The sequence below is a fragment of the Limulus polyphemus genome, unplaced genomic scaffold, assembly GCF_000517525.1.
Source record: "Limulus polyphemus unplaced genomic scaffold, Limulus_polyphemus-2.1.2 Scaffold5624, whole genome shotgun sequence".
Taxonomy (NCBI): domain Eukaryota; kingdom Metazoa; phylum Arthropoda; class Merostomata; order Xiphosura; family Limulidae; genus Limulus; species Limulus polyphemus.
Window position 1 is genome coordinate 15,115 of NW_013671234.1, and position 22,197 is coordinate 37,311.

General features: G+C 29.9%; 1 protein-coding gene across 1 annotated transcript in view; it reads left to right on the forward strand.

Moving 5' to 3' along the window:
• Positions 1 to 1,367: 1,367 nt before the first annotated feature.
• The window catches only part of LOC106472803 (myosin heavy chain, non-muscle-like), a gene marked incomplete at its 5' end in the record, with an annotated part of 40,349 nt that continues 19,519 nt past the window's right edge, over positions 1,368 to 22,197 (forward strand). The window contains 20 exons of the mRNA XM_013933468.1: positions 1,368 to 1,460; positions 4,315 to 4,378; positions 6,521 to 6,619; positions 7,821 to 7,964; positions 8,500 to 8,714; positions 9,827 to 9,979; positions 10,517 to 10,687; positions 11,182 to 11,346; positions 11,696 to 11,810; positions 11,976 to 12,157; positions 12,431 to 12,552; positions 13,019 to 13,088; positions 14,206 to 14,366; positions 15,275 to 15,383; positions 15,696 to 15,827; positions 17,737 to 17,957; positions 18,522 to 18,636; positions 20,153 to 20,308; positions 21,094 to 21,242; positions 21,914 to 22,058. Of these exons, the coding sequence (XP_013788922.1) occupies positions 1,368 to 1,460; positions 4,315 to 4,378; positions 6,521 to 6,619; positions 7,821 to 7,964; positions 8,500 to 8,714; positions 9,827 to 9,979; positions 10,517 to 10,687; positions 11,182 to 11,346; positions 11,696 to 11,810; positions 11,976 to 12,157; positions 12,431 to 12,552; positions 13,019 to 13,088; positions 14,206 to 14,366; positions 15,275 to 15,383; positions 15,696 to 15,827; positions 17,737 to 17,957; positions 18,522 to 18,636; positions 20,153 to 20,308; positions 21,094 to 21,242; positions 21,914 to 22,058 (2,781 nt within the window). The remainder of the gene's footprint in view (positions 1,461 to 4,314; positions 4,379 to 6,520; positions 6,620 to 7,820; positions 7,965 to 8,499; positions 8,715 to 9,826; positions 9,980 to 10,516; positions 10,688 to 11,181; positions 11,347 to 11,695; positions 11,811 to 11,975; positions 12,158 to 12,430; positions 12,553 to 13,018; positions 13,089 to 14,205; positions 14,367 to 15,274; positions 15,384 to 15,695; positions 15,828 to 17,736; positions 17,958 to 18,521; positions 18,637 to 20,152; positions 20,309 to 21,093; positions 21,243 to 21,913; positions 22,059 to 22,197) is intronic.

Sequence of the window (22,197 nt, forward strand, 5' to 3'; positions counted from 1 at the left end):
AGAGTAGGAAATTATATAAAAATTTTGTTCAACAGCAGTTGTGTAATTCAAATGAAGTGGATTTTACAAATGTAGATTATTGTTGACTTTGTAACAGTGTAGGTATAGATTATTGTTGGGTTTCTTTGTAACAATGTTAGTATAGACTATTGTTGGCTTTCTTTGTAACAATGTAGGTATAGATTATTGTTGGCTTTCTTTGTAACAATGTAGGTATAGATTATTGTTGGCTTTGTAACAATGTAGGTATAGATTCTTGTTGGCTTTGTAACAGTGTAAATATAGATTATTGTTGGCTTTCTTTGCAACAATGTTAGTATAGATTATTGTTGGCTTTCTTTGTAACAATGTTGGTATAGATTATTGTTGGCTTTGAAACAATGTAAGTATAGATTATTGTTGGCTTTCTTTGAAACAATGTAAGTATAGATTATTGTTGTCCACTTTGTAATCTCACATGGGGAAGAGCAAGTCAGGTGTATATAAGAATAAAATAATTTGAAGTAAGATTTAAAAATGAATTTGTTTGTTGAAGAGTGAATATGATTTATCTTGGTGTGACAAGCTATTTATAGAGTATTACACAAAAGTATAATTAGTCAGCATGTAAATCATGTTCAATACAGCCCCAGGAATTCATAATGAATTGATATTGATACATATTAATGAATTGGAATCGTCTGCCCATTCTAAATCATAACCATCTAATTATCATAAAATAACCATAAAATAACATTTCGACCTAAGGTGCTATTAATTCCTTTTTTTTATATAGTTATTATTATACATTCTCCTTTAAGGTTTGCGGCGGCAGAGACGTATGTAAATTGATATTTATGAAGCCTTTAATGACCCAGAGTTTTTCTACTGGCCAATGTAATAGCATTCCAAGTTGTAAACTTAACTAGACCTAGTTACTAAGGTCTTAGACTGCCCTCTAGACCCAGAATAAGGCATTCAGAGTCTTTATTGCCCTGACTGGTGCACTATAAATCTTATTTCCTGAAGTTTGAAGCCTGTTATTAAGCTATGGCTATTTTTTTGATAGTTCTACCTATACTATAACATCTTATCTCTAATAATGTTTTTCTTGTTGCTTATGTAATGTTGAATTGATTTTACTTGTACTATGCAATAGAGTTCTCAAATTTATTTGCATTTTCAGCTTTTACCTATTGATCTCTTTTTGTGTGTGTGATATTTTAAGTATCTCTAGTTGTGTATGTTATATTTGTGAAGATTCTGGTTTTTAAACAAGTCAGTGTAATATATCAATTGATGATGTACTTGCCTCAATTTCACAATTTTCTATTCCTATTGAGCACAAGCAGTCAGGCTGCATATTAAATCATTTTTCTGGTTGATAGGGTGAGCTTGAACAACAACTTCTGCAGGCTAACCCTGTTTTGGAAGCTTTTGGAAATGCAAAGACTGTTAAAAATGACAACTCCTCAAGATTTGTAAGTAAAATATATTGCTTATTTAAAAGTGTTTTCATTATTATTATTTTTTGTAAGTTTAGTTAAGTTATTGATCATCATGTATATATAAAAATATATATTGTTTTTCTCAATAAAAGTAACAACAGATATTTTCCCAGTAATGATAACTTCCTTTATAGTCCTAACTAATTTTTTATAACTTCAGTATAGGTGCTGTTGAAGCATGTGTACACCCTCCATAGTGATTTTTCCCAATCGTATTACATACAGCTAAAACACATACCTACAACTTATTATATGTATTTATAAATTAATGAATAAGATTACTAAGACTTTTCATCACGTCGGTACTCGTATAATTTATTGCAGATCAGGGCTGGCTTGAGCTGGGCGTGTTACAGGTGGTACGTTTATTCTCAAAAATAATTTCATGAGCAAAAATATAATAATTTCTCGGTATAATGTTGGTGTGTAATGGATTTGTAAACCTGATGGAACTCTAGATTACATGAAAAAAATGAATAAAAATTTATTTAAATTAGGGACAGAGAATTAATATATTTTTAAGCTTCAAAACATACGTACAAAATACAGTGACTGAAATCTTAATTATTCTTCTGTAACATTTTGGTAACAGAATTACACCATCCATCAGAAGAATTTTTCTGTGACATTTTAATTAACAGGATTATGCCATCCATCCAAATAATATTTCTGTAACATTTTAATAACAAGATTACATCATCCATCCAAAGAATTCTATTGTAACATTTTGGTACCAGGATCAAACTGTCTGTCAGAAGAATTCTTGTGTAACATTTTGGCAACAGGATCACACCATCCATCCTATCTAAACAAAGAACAGTGGGGACTAGGTACAGTGTGTTCTTCTCATTATTTGTATTAGTAATTATTATGTTCAGGCCCTCTCAGAGGTTCAGAGAGGCCCAGACCACTTCTTTTTTTTGAGGCCCCTGACTATAATGAATATTAAAAATGATAACACATTAAAACAAAATAAGACAATCATTTACCCAGAAGAAAAGATAAACATGATTTGAATATTTTTTACTTCACATATCTTTATTAACATTTTTTACATATCATAAGTGCTTTTCTAGCCTTTTGTGTGCATAAAAACAAGTTGTGAAACTAAACCAATGCAAAACAGTAACAGTGTCTAAATTTGAAGCCCAGGGCAAATGGCTTCCTCCCCCTAATTGGCCCTAGTTATGTTTGCTGAAAGTAATTTCCTAAAATACGTGATTTCACCTTTATATCCATTTCTTTCTCTTTAAACTGTCTTACTGTAGAGTACTTTGGTAATTATTACTGTAGTTCAAATACTTTCTAACACTGAAGGCCTTCTGCCTTAGCAGCTTCAACAATGTATATGTACTTCTGCCTTAGCAGCTTCAACAATGTATATGTACTTCTGCCTTAGCAGCTTCAACAATGTATATGTACTTTTGCCTCAGCAGCTTCAACAATGTATATGTACTTTTGCCTCAGCAGCTTCAACAATGTATATGTACTTTTGCCTTAGCAGCTTCAACAATGTATATGTACTTCTGCCTTAGCAGCTTCAACAATGTATATGTACTTCTGCCTTAGCAACTTGAACAATGTATATGTACTTCTGCCTTAGCAGCTTCAGCAATGTATATGTACTTCTGCCTCAGCAGCTTCAGCAATGTATATGTACTTCTGCCTCAGCAGCTTCAGCAATGTATATGTACTTCTGCCTTAGCAGCTTCAACAATGTATATGTACTTCTGCCTCAGCAGCTTCAGCAATGTATATGTACTTCTGTCTTAGCAGCTTCAGCAATGTACATGTACTTCTGCCTTAGCAGCTTCAGCAACGTATATGTACTTCTGCCTTAGCAGCCTCAGCAATGTATATGTACATCTAAAAATATGTACCCAAGAAAAATAATATTGTTCCTGGTCTGCAGGCATAACGATTGAATGTCGGGCTTGAACTAATAAAGTAAACCAATAATTTGTATATATGTGCATAATTTATTTCATACCTACTTTATTCCACTTAACAGAAATGGTGTTACAATGAATTTTCTTTATTACTTTTACTAATCCTTCTCTACAGCCTCAGTGTTTGTTGATACTCTGAATGCTCTTGATAGACCACATTAGAAGTTCTTCCACCGTCCTGGGCCAAAATAAAGAAAGTTTTTGGTGATCCTGCTCTTGAACACCCAACATAGAATTGACCATGTAGAAACCAAGGCAATTTCAGATGTAGCCCTGCCACCTTAAGGGTCTGGCCTTGTGCTTTAGTTGCTATTTTTCCTGGCCAAAATGTAAATATTTTACATTTTTAATTAAAAAAACCTCAAAACAAAAAAATTTAGGAATAAAAATTGGTCCAAAACTGTGGAGTTATCAGCTAAACAAACATATTTTTGCTTTGGATATGGCCCAGGGTGGGTGGGACTGGGTAATAACCATCCTGTGAACCCCTTGATCCAGTGTATCATCCTACCAAGTTTAGTTGAGATTGGTCTGAAGACCACGGAGGAGTTGGCATACAAAGAAATGTTTTACTTTTATAAGTTTAGGTAGTCAGCCAGAATTTTGGAAACTTGAGATATATAATGGGTACTCATAATTTATATGTGACCTTTAAAATGTGTTGTTGAATTTTGTGATTTTTATACTTAAAAAATATACATAATCAAGAAATATACTTCTACCAATGAGCACATAATGTATTAGGCTGTTTCAAGTTTTTTTTATTAGGTTTTAAATATTAGTTTGATTTAGGTATAATGACCATTATGCATTAGTATCTCCATATTCTGTTATTGTAAACCTGTATTGATTTATCGATTTTGCTTTAAAAAACACAGGGCAAGTTTATTCGTATTAATTTTGATGCCTCTGGTTTTATTGCGGGTGCCAACATTGAAACTTGTATCCTTTGGTGAAATATTATGCCTTAGCATGAAAGCTATTTTTTTAGCATGAAGGTTATAATTTAGTATGAAGGTTATGATTTAGTATTAAGATTATTTGTACAATAATTCATATCGTACAGACAGTCCAGTTATCCTTTAAGTTCAGGAATTCTTATTAAAAAAAGTCTTGTAATGTTCTTTTGCACTTTATTTCTAATTCCTATATTTTTGGGAAACAAATCCCTAAATCCAAGTATTTTCTAGAATTTTCAAATAGTTATAATGTTTTAAAAGTAAACATGTTTTTAAGACAATAGCAAATCAGTTTGTAGAAGTTCTGATCCGGAAGAGCTAAAACAATTGGAATAGAATATTAATTTTAATTTCTTATGTTTTGCATCACATTGTCCACATTGTTTGTAGAAGTTCTGATCCGGAAGAGCTAAAACAATTGGAATAGAATATTAATTTTAATTTCTTATGTTTTGCATCACATTGTACACACTCTTAACACCATCAATAGGCAATTGTTTGGATATTTGGAAGTCAGTATACATATATCTAATCCTTTGAAAGTGTAATGTACTAAATTATTAATATATATTATAACCCAAGTACCTAAACTAAATGCTATGTACATAAAATATTTCATAAAGTAAGCTGTAGTTACATTTTTCTAACATACACATACATCAGTATGTTATATTAAAAACAATCTTGAATAAGCAAATCAGCATGTAACTTGATAACCACAGTTTGTATAAAGTCATGGTGGGCACATGTATCAGAACTATATTTTGGCATTCTTTAATTATTCTGATGCCAATGAACATTTATGTTAACAGCCTTCTCTGATGCAAAGTATTTCTACACATGAATCATAAAGATGTGTTCAGATTATGGATTTAGCATTTCCAAGATTGATCCATCCCTTGTACCTGATGGCATGTGAAAACAAAGTCATGTGGTTCAACTTGGTACAAGGACCATCCAGAGAGAGATCTGGAACAAATCATACCCCAGCTGTGGTAAGCTAAGTTTGGCATCTTGTAACAGGTGTGAATCCACAAATGTAAAGGTTCATGGCAAAAGACTTTCATGTGCCCCATGCAACAGTGTGAAATGTAATCAAGACGATCTCCATCTGGAAAAGTGACACACACACAAATCATGTGTGCACGAGATACTTTAATGACATGTCTGTTCAACCATTCCAAATCTCAAGCAGCTGGAGAATGAAGTAGGTATTCATGTTGTTCCACACGAAGATATACTGGTCAAGTTGTTGGATATGGCACCTATGGATTTCTGTATGATCAAACTCTTGAAAGTGACTTTATACACCAGATAGATTATGTAAAGCATGGAGGGAGGAGTGACGTACTTTGAATGTGGTAACTTTATGGCGGAGCCTTTTGCAATAGAAAATGATGCTGCAGATCTATTGTCAAATTGTGAAGTCCAGACAGAGCTTGACCAGACATGGATACATGGACTGTAACAATGGTGTAGGGCTCCAAAATCAGTTTGATATATCATATCCAACCTCTGTATAATTAGTTTGAAATTCAGCAGTTCTAATAAACCTAATGTAATTTGGTTATTGGTAACTCACATATTCACTTCAGAAATTAAGGAAAATTCATTTAATTTCAAAGTATTTGAATTAAAATGACTACTAATACTGATTTAGGGAACTTCATCTATAATTTTACTGTCTGTAAGACACAAACGTTGAAGCCCACATCTTGGTAAGTATTTATAGATTAGAAGTATTAACTTTTCACAAGTATTGAATAAATGTAGCTAACCTGCTGGAAACTAATTTTACTACTTGATTAACGTTAGAGATTTCTTAGAATATTCTAGTGCTTAATAGGAAAGATATTGCCTACTAATTAATTGACATAAATTCCTATTTTGCGAGTATCTTATCTTTTACAGTAAAAATAAAAAGTACAACTGATACTGTAAGTTTTGAGATTTTGATATGCATATTCTGTTTAAAAACTTTTGTATTAACTTGCATATTCTGAGAAAAAGTGCCTTTGTTTACTGAATCAAGTCTTGTGCATGTTACCATAATGTTAAAACTGTACAGTGTAAAGTGTATTAATCATCACCTATGTATGTTTGATACCTTAAGTCAATGATTAAGATCTTTTGGAAAAATCTCGAGCCATTCGTCAAGCAAAGGATGAACGTACCTTCCACATTTTTTATCAGTTATTTAATGGTGCTTCCTCAGAACAGAAAAGTAAGTTCTTTATAAGCAGTATTGCATAAAAGTATTTATGTTTCCATCATTAGTCCTAATCTACTTGTCGTCAAAATGTTTGTTAATATAAATAGTATCTCAACCATTACTATGTCTGTCGTATTTCAACCGGCCTGAAGAGCTCTAGTATTGGGCAAAAAGCCTCTTCGGCACTAGATATAGCAGATATGATGTGGTTCATATATTATTACATACTTGTTTACTTTCACTCAGAAGGTCTTAATAATTATACCCAACAAAACTAAGTTATCTGTAACAAACATAAACCTGTAAAAGGTGTTTACATTTTTTATATATATCTACATATATGATCTACATGTAAAAAGTAAAAATTTGAACAAAAATTTACATTCTCTGGGTTAGTATTGTCAGTCTTAATCTAAGTATGTGTGTATATATCCAGTTAAAGTGTATAATCCACAAATAGATATCACAAATTATTTACATTCGGTGTTGTTATACAAGAGAGGCTACCCATAATAATAATGTGTAAAATATGTGTTTGTGTTTTGTGTGAAAGTTTTTTGTTCTAGTCCAATTTTTTCTATCTTATTTATTGAAAATAAAAGTAGTCAATTTTTCAAAAGTTTGTATTTTATGTCATATTTGTTATTAATACCTAATAATAATAAGATATATGGAACAAATAATTTGTAAATTATTTTTCTTTTCCACGTTGTTGTTTGCTTTAATTTCCAGGTGTAAGTCCTTACCTGATGAATTAAAATGTTATTGAAAGAATATTACATTACAATAAATTAATAAATGTGAGATAATGGTAAAGATACTTAAATATTACAGAAGGAAGAAAGTTTCTGTTGATGCTTCTTTTGCATTCAGTTATATTAAAAGTTTTTATTATATTATTCGGTTGTGTTATTATGGTGAATATTGTGTGTAGGAATTTAGATATCGAGCAAATCCTTGTTCTTCTTTAAGCTACTTAAATATTACAGAAGGAAGAAAGTTTCTGTTGATGCTTCTTTTGCATTCAGTTATATTAAAAGTTTTTATTATATTATTTGGTTGTGTTATTATGGTGAATATTGTGTGTAGGAATTTAGATATCGAGCAAATCCTTGTTCTTCCCTTGTTAAAACTTGGAATGTTTTCATTTTTGTGCAATAGAAATGTTGGGATCTCAGTGTAATAAGGTGACTTGTTTTATTGTTGTAAACAGAGGAATATCTTCTGGAAGACATGAAGAATTATACATTCCTTAGCAATGGGAATGTCCAAGTTCCAGGAATTGTTGAAAGCCAAGAATTCAAAAACACTGTTAAAGCCATGGATATCATGGGCTTGACACAAGATGACCTAAGTGGTGAGTTGTATATTTCAATTGCTTTAGATGAGGTTTTTTACTATCGTATTGTGTTCTAATTTTGATTCAAATAAATAGAAAATATTTTCATTATTTTTTTTCCAATGATACAAAAAAAAAAGACTCGGTAGGAGAGCAAGGATTATTCTTTCAGTTCCTCTTTATATTTTGTGTTAAATGGCAAATAAAAAAGTCTGTATTTAAAAATTATGGTTTTATAATTCCTTCTAAGATATAATTTATTAACAGAAATTACACATTAAAGAACTGCTTGATAAACTTTTATATACTTAGATACAATACTCAAAATAATATTTTATTTTATATTTTAACAACATTTCTCAATGATATGTTTAAGTTGACAAAATGACTGTGTTTTTTGCTTCAATGTGTCAGTGAAAAACTCGTGATTGCTCGTATGTACATTAAGTAGATATAAAGCAACCATAAAACAAAAAAAAGTTAGAATATTAGTTTTTTTTTTCTGCAGGTAAAGAAGGAAATGTAATTTTGTGTGTAACTTTTTTTTATGTAGCCATATTCCGAGTAGTTTCTTCTGTGGTGTTATTTGGGAACATGAAGTTTAAACAAGAAAGAAATTCAGATCAAGCAACACTGCCTGACAACACTGTTGCCCAGAAAGTCAGCCATTTGCTGGGTCTCAATGTCACAGAGATGACAAAAGCTTTCCTAAAGCCTCGACTGAAAGTTGGACGTGACTATGTAACCAAGGCTCAGACCAAAGAGCAGGTAAAATACAAAATATTACACTTATATTAAATTATAGAACATATTGAAGATGGTAGACCTGAAACCCAAAGGTTTTAAAGTGAAGAGGCTTAAAATTGCTGAATCTTAGAATAAAAATGCAAGATTGTGATACTGAGTATTAAACTAAAGAGAAGACACTCCTCAGAATTAAAGGTGCCAAATTTCAGTTTATTGGTGAAACTGTTGTTACGGTTTAAAATTATTGAATCTCAGAATGAAAAGATGGATAATTTACAACGTTAAATGGCACTAAATTTTAGATTTTAGGTTAAGCTGTTGTAAAGGTTTAAAATTATTGAATCTCAGAATGAAAAGATGGATAATTTACAACGTTAAATGGCACTAAATTTTAGATTTTAGGTTAAACTGTTGTAAAGGTTTAAAATTATTGAATCTCAGAATGAAAAGATGGATAATTTACAAGATTAAATGGCACTAAATTTTAGATTTTAGGTTATAGCATGTAAGACTAGAAGTAGTACAATAAATGCTGTTTTTTACTGAACATATATTTATGAATTACTATCATTTGTTGCTTTTTCTTAAATGTTTGACATAGGAGTCAGCACAGCGACTAACATATTTTTTGGATAGTTTGGTTCCATTTGCATCATTGCAAGGAATATTTAATTTTATGTTTTACATCTGAGAGAATATTTTTAACTAAACATTTTAGGTTAAAAATAAAGTTTGAAGATGGCTTGAATTGGTGGTGAAAGAAACTTTATTACAAATGTACAAAGTTGTGACAAGCTTATGTCATTATCAGGAAATCAAAACATGAATAAAATCAGAGTGTTTGGTAGGCATCATTAAGATAATAATTATTAGTTATCTGCTATTTTGCAGATGTCAAAGCATTAAACTTTTATAAAGTTTACTTTTAGTATTGAATTTAAATTAATATTTTCTAATTCTGTACTTTTTGTTTTACTTGCTTTATATTTTTATAAGGTTAACAGGTTTAAGGTAATTTTGATTAAATAATATTTGTTTTCTTTAAGTTTTAAATTTGCATGATGCTAGTATTGTAATTTTTTTGGTGTTTTTGATTTTCAGTTAGTTTTTATAACTTGTTTTCTTTCTTGAAGGTGGAATTTGCAGTGGAAGCTATAGCTAAAGCATGCTATGAACGAATGTTCCGCTGGCTAGTTAACAGAATAAATCGATCACTTGATCGGACCAAGAGACAAGGGGCATCCTTCATTGGAATTTTGGACATTGCAGGATTTGAAATTTTTGAGGTAAGAAATCAAGGCATACACTTCAGATCTTCATTATCTATATAATCCTAGTTTAAGCAATAATGAGAGTCTCTCTTACAACATAGGATTTTGTATCTCCTTCCAAACTAGAACAGAAAGCAAAACATGAATGTTTTGTATTTTACAAGTTCATTATTTTATAAATAAGAATAAGATGTTATCAGATGTTTAGGTTTACCTTGTTGATAGTAAAATAAGTTTTTTTAAAAAAAGAAACAATAATATGCTTGTTTCAGAGATCGGAGGATAGATAGATATCTTAGGACACATTTTATTGTACAATTCTGTTGTGTGATTCTAAAGAAAAGTATGAATGCTTTACAAGTATCTGTTGTGTCAGTAACGAGGATGTGGATGTAGCGGGGCATGATGTATTCTGTCATTGATACATGGTGGGAATTGTTTGGCTATGTTGATCAGCAGGATATAAATATTGTATTATTGTATTTTGCTTCACTAGAAAACAGATCATATAAACTTCACTAAATCTGTTGATTTCACTTGCTTAAACTTTAGATTAATTCCTTTGAACAACTGTGTATCAACTACACCAATGAAAAGTTGCAACAACTCTTCAATCACACCATGTTCATCCTGGAACAAGAAGAATATCAAAGAGAAGGAATTGAGTGGAAGTTTATTGACTTTGGACTAGATCTCCAACCTACGATAGATCTTATTGAAAAGGTACATATTATGTCTTTGAAAAAAGGATGTATTTTTTCATGATTGTTAAGATTATAAGATGAACACAAATTTCAAATGTGTTTTTTATCATGAATATTTTATACTTTTGTATGGTTTTAAATCATTTTTTTTAACTTATTAGCTTGTTCCTTTTTTAAAAATTAGATCTGAACCCTAACGGTTATTGCCTTGTTCATTTAACTGACATTGATACTACACCAAAGATTGTAGAATTTCTTGAGTATTTGCTTTGTATGTAGATCAACATCTTAATCTGATATATGTTCATGGTATATGCTATTACTGTGGGGCATTTATTACTGTACATTTATAATGGTTATTTTTTACAAAAAAACGAATTATTTTTTCAGATTTTCCCTATTAGTATAAATGTATAAAAGTCAAAAATGGTATATTTTTTCATAAAATGTTAGAATAAAAATTTAACTGATAATATACAGCGTGCCTTCAGATTTTTAATTTTTTTCTTACAGCCTATGGGAATCTTTGCCTTAGTGGATGAGGAATGTTGGTTCCCAAAAGCCACAGATAAGACCTATGTGGAAAAACTTATCAATTCTCACAACACCCACCCCAAGTTTGTGAAAACTGATTTCCGTGGAACAGCTGATTTCAGTGTCATACATTATGCTGGCAAGGTAAAGTTGGTGTATCTTTATCATAACTGAAATCACCATTCTCTAATATGCAACTGATATTGATTATTAAATTATATCTTCTTAGCTACATGTACTCTTCAGTTATATTTTCCATTCAAAATATATCCTATTTCTTAAGTCTGCTCAGCTTCTTCTATAATATCAGTCATAAATTGATTTTGGGTAAAAAAAAAAAATCATTTTCTTTGGGGGGGGAAGCAAATATAATTTTTCTAGATATTCGTATTTGCAGCTTCATTTTTTTTAACACCGTGCATTAAACATTTCTAGAAATGATTTCTTTAGTGAAATATTTATAACAAGTTTTTATATATATGCTACAAAATAGGTGGACTACTCTTCCAATAAATGGCTGATGAAGAACATGGATCCTTTGAATGAGAATGTTGTGTCATTATTACAGTGTGCTCAGGATCCATTTATTGTACAGATTTGGAAGGATGGTAAGTTCTTTTGAAAGGTCTTTCTTTTTCTCATAATTTATTTATGTAATAGCTAGTAGTATATCAGTTTTTCATTTGAATACAAGCTTATATTATCCAACCTAAATTTGATTTGTGTGCTGTATAAACTGAAATGAAGTCTTGTTGTTTTTGTCCTATCTTTAGCTGAGATTGTAGGAATGGGAGCAGCCACTATGTCTGATACTGTGTTTGGATCACGGACCAGAAAAGGAATGTTCAGAACAGTCAGCCAACTTTACAAGGACCAACTGGCTAAGTTGATGGTCACGTTACGAAACACCAATCCTAATTTTGTCCGATGTATTATCCCCAATCTTGAGAAAAGGGTAATTTTTAGTTACTATTTTGTTTTCATATGAACAATGTAACGATAAAGTTATTTTCACAGAACAATTTGTGAGGTTTCTCACAACAAGATTTATTAATGTTTTTTTTTTTTCTGAGCATTTTCTTATTAGTAATCTGACACTGAAATCTTTAGAAGTTATAAGCTATAAATATGAAATTTAATGACTATCAGTTAAGTTCTATCTCATCCATATCTTAACACTCCTTTATGATCCCAGATTTAACCAAAGTTGTGTTTATTGTTCTACCAGGCTGGTAAGATTGAAGCACTTCTGGTGTTGGATCAATTACGCTGCAATGGGGTTCTAGAAGGAATTAGGATCTGTCGTCAGGGCTTTCCCAACAGGATTCCCTTCCAGGAGTTCAGACAGAGGTGAAATTATGTCTATCTGTCTGTTTAGTTTTTAAAAAATTTTACTTGTGATTCTAAAAATATTTAAGAGTTGCTTGTTTTTAATTCCTTTTGATCTTATGATGCTGGACATGTTTTTGTCTGTCGTGATACATATATATAAGCATGGAATGAAGTTTATTATGGCAGTGCTTAGAAACAGAACAATTGGAGGATTGGTTCTTTATGTAATGCCCTTATTATGTTTATTCATTATGAATAAAAAGGTAACATTTCATGCTCACACATCTATCATTATTTCTTCATTTACTTCAAGGAAAGATGAGTAGAAAGTAAATGTTTTTATTATAAAGTCATAAGATATCATAAACAGTTTTAGTTATTGTTACTGTAGTTGTCATAAAAAATGCACTGCACTTTAAAGATGCTATAATATAGATTTGTGAACTAAATAATATTTTATATATAACATAATCTTTTCTTTCAGGTATGAGCTCCTTACTCCTAATGCCATACCTAAAGGCTTTATGGATGGAAAATTGGCTTGTGAAAAGATGGTGAGTGAAAGTAAAATAATCAGCATTTTACTTTTAGTCTTTCAGAGTTTGAAACCTTCAGTATATTAAACTTGATACTTTAAAGTTCAAAGAAAGTGATTTATATCTTTGTATACATTTTTGAAGTATTACATATGTGGAAATGTTGATTAGTAAAATGCTGGGGAACTGGTAGAACTTTACTTTTAATACTTTTTGAGTATTTGGAATTATAATGTATAATTTCCTTTAAACTGATAGGAAATTATGTTTAAAATATTCCACGTGTTTGGATTTGATTTACCTAGAAAATAGGTAATTAAACTTTAGATTTTAAATGTATACCGTAATCAAATCCTTTTTTTATAATAAAGTTTTTTAATAAAATATAATATCTAATGAATACAAAACATTTAGAAATAATTTTATTTTTTTCACTACTTGCTGGGAGAATGTATCAGCCTTTTTTTTAACCATATAAAAAATTAATCCCCATTAGAACTGGATAATTTGTGGAAGTTGCTTATTGATTAATTATTGTGTTAATTAGTCATTTACATTTGACTAAATTATTATTCACACATGAAAGTTGGATTATTCTAATAATTGAAAATGATAATAATAAGTTCATTAATTGTGATTGATTATTTCTGTAATTCATTTCACTAATTGATTAAGCTGAAAAATCTTGAATTAATTAAAAATGATAATGAGAAATCATAATGATAATATTTTGATTACGTGGATAGTTGAAGTAGTCGAAAACACTAATTTTGATTAGTTGATTATTTTCATTACAGTAATTGAGTTAATCATAATTTTGAGAAATCGATCATTTTGTGTGAAGCTAATTGATGTAATCAATGCTAACAGGTAATCAATTAATAAAGAAATTTGCCCAGCTGTACTCCTCAGTTGCATAATTAGATATTGTTTAATATATTAATAAAAACTGTGTTTATGTGGTTAAAACAAAAGTATCTTAACTTACTTTTAGTTATTTTAATATAAGTTTTCCATAGGAAGAAAATTTTACTTTTACAGGGTGATGTTCCAGCCTTAAAAAGATATCAGTAGCTATATATTGTTAAAACCTTTTAGATAAATAACGAAAATTGTATTTCTTCTTCATCCACAGATTCAAGCCTTAGATCTTGATCCTAACCTGTACAGGGTTGGTCAGAGTAAGATCTTCTTCAGAGCTGGGGTGCTAGCACATCTGGAAGAGGAGCGAGACATGAAGATTTCTGATTTGATCATTCAGTTCCAGGCGTTCTGTCGTGGCCTTATTGCTCGAAGGTAACTGTCAAGTTTTAAAGGTTTTCTACTCTGGTCTGGTCAATTTTTATTCTACTTTATGTCATAATTTAATTCCAAGCATTTTATTTTGGGATTTTATGTTAAAATGTAAGATAGTTTCTTGCTATCTTACACGTGGACATTCTGTTACAATGTGAGCTAGTTTCCTGCTATCTTACATGTAGACATTCTATTACAATGTGAGCTAGTTTCCTGTATCTTACATGCTGATTTAATTCTAAAGTAGTTTTGTGTAGATTTTTTGTCCAAAGGTTCGATTTGTTGCAGACTTTTTGTTTTTGAAGCAGTTTTTAAACTCTTTGAATTAGCCATATTTTAATCAAAACCTTTTATGTTTTAAAGTTTTCTTATTTCAAAGTAAGATTCCTGGTGAGGCTTCTGTTCTTCCTTAGTGCTTTGGTGACACATTTTTTTATTTTCTGTCTCTCATATGTATAACATACATGTAATCATACAATATTATATATATATTATTGATAGAATGAAGTGATGCCATAAATGTTAAGTAAAATATATATTTAATAGAGGAAGATGTGTTAAACTGTTCTCTGTTCTGTAACCTTATACTTTTGTAGTTATTTATCTTTCATATGCTTAGTTATTCATCAGTTTTACTTTATAATGGTATATTTTTGGTAATGTTATTAACATCTAGTCATAAGATTTTTAGAAAAATACTTTAAAAAAGTTAAATGCAAACACTAACCATTATGAAGTTTTGTGTACAGTAACAATCAGATTGAAAACCTTTTCATTGTAACATGTTATAAAAATATTCAGTTAGAATTTTTTTGTCTCGGTGAAAGTGCTGATGCATCAACACAGTACATCTTACTTTTGTATTTTTCTTTGCAGTTTGATTGATATACTGATATTTTTTGTTTTAGAAACTACCAGAAGCGACTACAGCAGTTGAATGCTATTCGTATCATTCAAAGAAACTGTGCTGCCTATCTTAAGTTGAGAGACTGGGCTTGGTGGAGACTATATACTAAGGTTAGTTATTAAATGCAAAGTTGAAGACTAAGGTGAAATTTTGTTTTATAGACAAAGTCCATCTTGGTTAATAAGTATCAACTAAATAAAGGATGAATTTGTCAGAGACCTAAAACTAAATTATATGATAGCATAATTTGTAGACAAGACAGACTGCACACTTAACTTTATATCAGTTTTCATACTATGATTGCCTTTTGAACACATTCTTGTAAATGTTGTATTTATTGTTTATACATATCCTATCAGATTAATGAATAAGGCATAAGTCCCACAAAATGAAACTAACGTATTGATATTTGTGGAAATCAGGTGAAACCTCTCCTTCAAGTTACTAAACAAGAAGAGAAGCTTACTGAAAAAGAAGATGAACTGAAGCAAGTCAAAGAGAAAATGGAAAAAGTTGAACAAGAAACAGTGGAACTTGAAAAGAAACTTCAGCAGGTAATATACTTTGACTGTAAAAGTAACAAAGATTTAATGTGGCTTTTTTCTCTTGGCTGGGTGTAGCCTAGTGTTTAAAATGCCAAACTGTGAATCTGAGGGTCCATGTTTTATGTCCGTTTGCCACAAAATCATGCTATGCACTTTGGGGCTGTGGGTGTGTTATGAGAGTGATTGTCAAATTCTACTATTTAACTGGAATTGCACAAGAGTTGGAGATGGGTGCTTTTGACTAGCTGCCTTTCCTATAGCCTATCTGTTCAAAATTAGGGACACTCTAGTGTAGTTAGTCCTTGTTTATTTTGTGCATTGCTTTCATCTTGTAATTTTCAGGCTTTCAGTCAGAATTTTAACTTTTTTTTTTTTTCACTGCAAGTCATGCATCTGTGGATTTCAGATTGGATTGTATAACATCTTTGATGATTGCTATAATTTAAAAAATTGGAATTAAAGAAAAAAATTATAAAAGAGGACTAACAAGATGAATGACAAAAACTTTCTAACCAAGTTAATATTCATGTAATTTGTGATTGAAATACATAACAAAATGGAACTTTGTGACACAAATTTTAAGTTAAAAAGTTGCAGATGTTTATATTTTGTCTAGGAAGATAGCTGTTGTGTACAAAAAATGTTTTTGTATATGCAGATAAAATTATTCTAAAAATTCATTTTATGATCTTTGATCACTTTACCTATAAAGTAATTCATGTAATTATTATTCTACACTTGAATAGTTTGACTGTTTACGGTATTAATTCTGAAAAAGAAAATACAGCATCCATTATTGAATAAGGTAAAAAAAACTCCTAAATTTCTTCATCACTTACCATATTGCCAAATCCACATTTTTGAGTGTTAAAACTAATTTTAAACAGAAAACCATCTTCATACAGTAATTCATGACACATCAAAATATCCAAGCAATACAAGTTGAGGGGGGAAGTGAAATATGGTGGTCAAAAATCAAAAGACACATGAGTATAATGAGGTAATGATATAATACTGTTAATGTGATATTATAGAGGCATTTGAACTATTTAAGAAGTGTTTCAGTTATATATCTTTGTTTTATTATTACATGTTGGAAAATGAAATGAATTTTACTTCATATGGGGATACCTTTAGGGTCATAATGATTATTGAATTTGTTTAGTCATTTTTTATATTGATTTTTAAATCTTTTTTTTTTTATGGTTCCAAATAATATAAAATAAATCTAGTCATTGATCTTGTTTATGCCAAAAATATAAAATTATTATTGTTATTATCCCTAAAAATAAAAAAACATAGATGAATAATATAAGGAGCGGAAGAAACAAATAGACCAAGGAAGTACAATTAGAAATTGGTTATTTTTATGTGATTATGCAAATATCATTTTCTGTACACAAAGCTACACATGTAGACAAAATGTAAATGTTGAGCCCCTTAACCTGAAATTTGGGTAAAAAAATTCTGATTTTTATATGTTTCAGTGACATACTACTTGAATACTAACTCTGATATTAACTTTCGATCATTAGTCATAGCAATCTTTCTTTTAAATTCTTACAGTTATAAATGTTAAATGTTATTTTACATTTTTGAATATATATCAGTCTTGAATTATTTTAAAATATGAATGTTATACTAAAATAAATGTACAAGAAGTCATTGTGATTACTAAATAACCGTAGTTAGTAAGTTTTCTTCTTGTGAAGAACTTAGAGTGGAATCTAGTCTGAAATTCTTGAGTTTTATACAATTACCTGTTTATGTTTGATTGTGATTTCCTTTTGTTTGTTCTACTTATCCTGAGATTTTTATGTAGTTAACTGATTGATATTTGTATATTTCTCAAGCCAGTGCTAACCATTAATTTAAGTTAAACTATAGTGTTTAAAGAAACTCTTTATGGCTTCATTAGCTTGATGGTGAGAAGAATATGTTGGCAGAGCAACTCCAGGCAGAAACCGAGTTGTGCGCTGAAGCTGAGGAGAGCAGATTAAGGCTTGCCTCAAGAAAACAAGAGCTGGAGGAGATCCTTCATGACCTAGAAGCTAGAATAGAGGAGGAAGAAGAGCGAAACCAAAACCTTACAGTTGAAAAAAAGAAACTGCAACTGAACATTCAAGATTTAGAAGAACAGTAGGCAGAACTATATATGAAAATTGTTTTTAAATTAAAAACATTTAAAATAGAAAAATAACTAGACTTACTAAAGGCTTTCATATATCTCAGTAATGCACATTATAAATATAAAATAAGAATATAATATTCTATTCTGATGGGGTGGTTTATAGCATATGTAGGTGTAGTTAAACTCTATAAAATATATATAAAGAGTTATTAAAGTATTTATTCGGCAAAGCTACTTGGTTCATATTTATCAACATTCACATAATCTAGGCATTATCTTAAATATTTAAACTTAGCTATTGATAAGTGATGACAAAAAACATTATAAATAACAACAACAATAATATACCCAGAATAACTTATTCAAACATTTAAATTGGTTTGTAAGTATAAAGTATGTGTTGTATCTCTCTTCTGTTTTTTAGAGGTTCCCTAAATGTTATTCAATAAAAATTTATTTTATATTTTTTACTTTTAAAATGTTTGAAGAAAAAAAACGATCAAACCTTTAAAAAATCTGGATATAAATTATTTTGCTGAAATTAACCAAGAAGATGTTAAACATTTTAATAGATTAGAGGAAGAAGAAGCATCACGTCAGAAGTTGCAACTGGAGAAGGTGAGCCTGGATTCTAAGATGAAAAAACTTGAAGAAGATTTAGCTTTGATGGAAGACACCAACCAAAAGGTGAGACCCGAACAATTGCAGAGAGACTAAAAAATTTTAAACTCGCTTATGGTATGAGGCATCAAATTAATGATATTCTTACGCTTTAAACAGATCTTAAGAGTCACCATAAATTCTCTTAATGATATCAGTCACAAGTTTTAACCTTTAAGTACTTCTAAGTTTTTGTTGATTGTGCAGTTTAAAGAATATTGGTATAACTAAACAGTTTTATGATGTATAAAGACGTATTTATGAGTAAATATGTTTTTAAAGTTTATTGACTTAAATGACTGAGATATATTTTATTCTCTAACAAACAGCCTACTGTTATAAAGATATAAATACGAAGCAATTTTATACAAGTATCCTATATAGTATACCAGAAATATTTCCTTGGTTTTAAAGTATGTCATAAGAGAAACTTGTAAAAGAAAATGAATGAACATTTGTCTTTAATGATATAATCCAGAACACCAACTTATTTCTAGAGTGAACTAACAGAATTGTTTTAATCTTCAATTATTTCAATATACTTCAATGTTAGCAAAAATAAATACACATGCATACCTATAATTTAAGAACAACAAAGGACCTGTTGATCCATCTATATGCTGTCCCATACATAGGAGAGGTTAGAATAATGCAACTGAGTAGCTGTGATTTTTACTTCCTTTAATAAAAAAAGCATATATTGTAAAGGTTTTAACTGATGGTTGTTTGCTGTTCTATAAGTCCTTAAATGAATCCATAAAATGAGTAAATATTATTTCTACCATTTGCATCTCTGCCTTTAATTTTATATATATATATATATATATTTGTTAAATTTTTTCTTTGATTTTTTTTTCATTGGAAAGGGGATCTAGTATCCCCCCCCCCATCCCATTACTGGAACCATAAAATCTTTACAGTTGTCATTACTTCTGTCAAATACTACATATTACGGTCATGAACTGTAGAATTAAGTGAAATCTGTAGAAAGAAACGTAGAACTACTGTTTATTCAATTATGTAATTCACATTTGAATTAATTTTCATGTTTATTGTGGGAAGGATAACATAAGTTCTAATTTATATAAAATCAAAATAATATTTTATCAGTTTTTGAAAGTAGAATTATGTTGGAGTTATTAAATCTTTCACATTTCCAAGTGATGTGCTGTTGAGTTTGCCTTTCTAGTTCCTTATGTTACTTTTTTTTTTCGATACCTTTGGTGACTAACATACAGAACTTAAAGTAACAGTTACTCAACAAGAGATTTATTTGTAATTGAACTACTATCACTTTTGGTTCAATCTTGTGTATCGATGTAACGTTTTTTTATGGTTCTAAAAATCAGTTCAATTTGTAGACTTGAAGATCACATGTGCTCTGTTTGGTTAATATGTCTATTTTCTGAAAACATGCTTAGTTTTTTATTAACACATGTTTACTTGCTGGAAGAGAGAATTTTGTTACATTGATTATTATTCAGCTGTATTTGAAGCTGGAGTAGAGATATATATGATTTATTTTGTTACTTTTAACTTGCAGTTATCTAAGGAGAAGAAAGCTTTTGAAGATAGACTGGGTGAACTTTCTCAAGGCCTTGCTGAAGAAGAAGAAAAGTCTAAGCACCTGGGTAAACTGAAGTCCAAATATGAAGCAATTATTGCGGACTTAGAGGAGCGTCTTCGAAAGGAACAACAGGTATGTTCTCATGGTCTAAAACACCATTAACAGCAAGTGTCCCCAGCTAATGAATCAGTGCAGTTTAGTCACTATGAACTTTGAACCTTGTTACTAGATTCTGTTGTAAATCGATTTTTGATGTCAACTCATCTTTATTAATGAGTATGATAATTATTACTTTTTAAAGTATACACTAGTAACTAACTCAGGCATCATTTTATATTTATTGTTAGTTGCTACTATTGAATTATCTTTATTAAAGAATAATTAATTTTTACATCACTTGGGAGTATTAGTTTGCTTGTTTTTAAATCATTTTTTTTGTAGTTATTGTGCACAAAAACCTGAAAGTTGAAAACAAAATCCTTTAAATAATGTTTAAATTATTAAGTATGTGTTTTTTGCTGTGTGTTTTTTAGGCACTGGTTAATTTTCCATGAAGTATACATATTTTTGTACTGTCTCATTACTTTTAGGTAATCTGATGTATCTATTGTTTTATTCACTAAGCAAGTAGAGATCATTACTTACTTTATGAAATTTGACTGAATTTTGTATCATTTGTTAAGTATGTCTTGATGTGCTGTTATTAGTTGATTCTGCATCTGTCTAACTATTGGTTCATTATTTGTGTCTTTCCGGGTTATTCATTGGCTCTGTGTGTTTGATTCTGATTACTTCTAGTTAATTTTAAACTTTATGTTCCACTTATTAATTGATTCTCTGTGTTTTACTGGTTACTAGTTGATTCTGTGAGTTTGTAATTATTCTTTAATTATCTGGATGTTTGTACTAATATTTAGATGAGACAAGAACTAGAACGGATTAAACGAAAACTAGAAACTGAACTGAATGACGTAAAAGAACAGCTCAATGAAAAGAAATTACAAGTGGAAGAACTACAAAACCAGCTGGCTAAACGTGAAGAGGAATTGAATCAAACTCTTGTCAAGTACTAAAACTCAAGTTTTGTACAACTGTTTAACTGTAAAAATTTATGAAAGTTTTAATTTAATATATGTATTTTGAATATTTTTGTATCAAATAATAAACCATTATCAACATCGATTTATTTATTTTCTCAGGTAGTAAGCTAGTGATGGAAATCTTGCAAATCTAGTTGAGCTTAAGTTGTTAAACTATCTTTTAATAACTGTTTAAATTTATAATGACAACTTCACACTCTCCATACTTCTAATGTTCTATAAATGTGTAATTCAAAACAGCTCATGACATACTGAGACATTTCTGTTTTTCACTAAGAGTTTTATTTTGTAAGTGCAATTTTTATTCCTTATAATTATTTCTCAGATATATTTGGATTTTTTTTTTTCATTTCTATCTTCTATTTTTTGAAAAGCAATATTTTTTAATATTTAGTAATTCTCATTAGAGTTTCAAATGAAGAGATAACTATTGGTTAACATAATTTAATTTATTTTTCTAATAAATTTTTGTCTGTGTAAATGACTGAATGAACCTATTGTTAGATAAATATCTACATATAATTTACTGGTTGAAAAAGGATATTTGCCTTACCTTATTGAGGTATTGTGTTTCAAAAAGTATAAATAATTTTCTACAACTTGTGCATTAATGGAAGGAGCTAAAATTTTTTTAAAGGTGTGATGAGGAAGCAGCAGCTAAAGTTCAGGCTCAGAAGTCACTGCGAGAGATTGAAAGTCAACTGGCTGAGGTTCAAGAAGACTTAGAGTCTGAGAAAACATCCAGAATGAAAGCTGAAAAACAGAAACGGGACTTGAATGAGGTAAGAATACTGAGAGTCTGTGTACTATATCCCTCAGAGAAACGACCCCCCCCCCACACACACTACTCTACTACTACGTACTCGTACGTACTACCTACGTATTACGTAGTTACGTTACGTTACGTTACTACGTAACTAA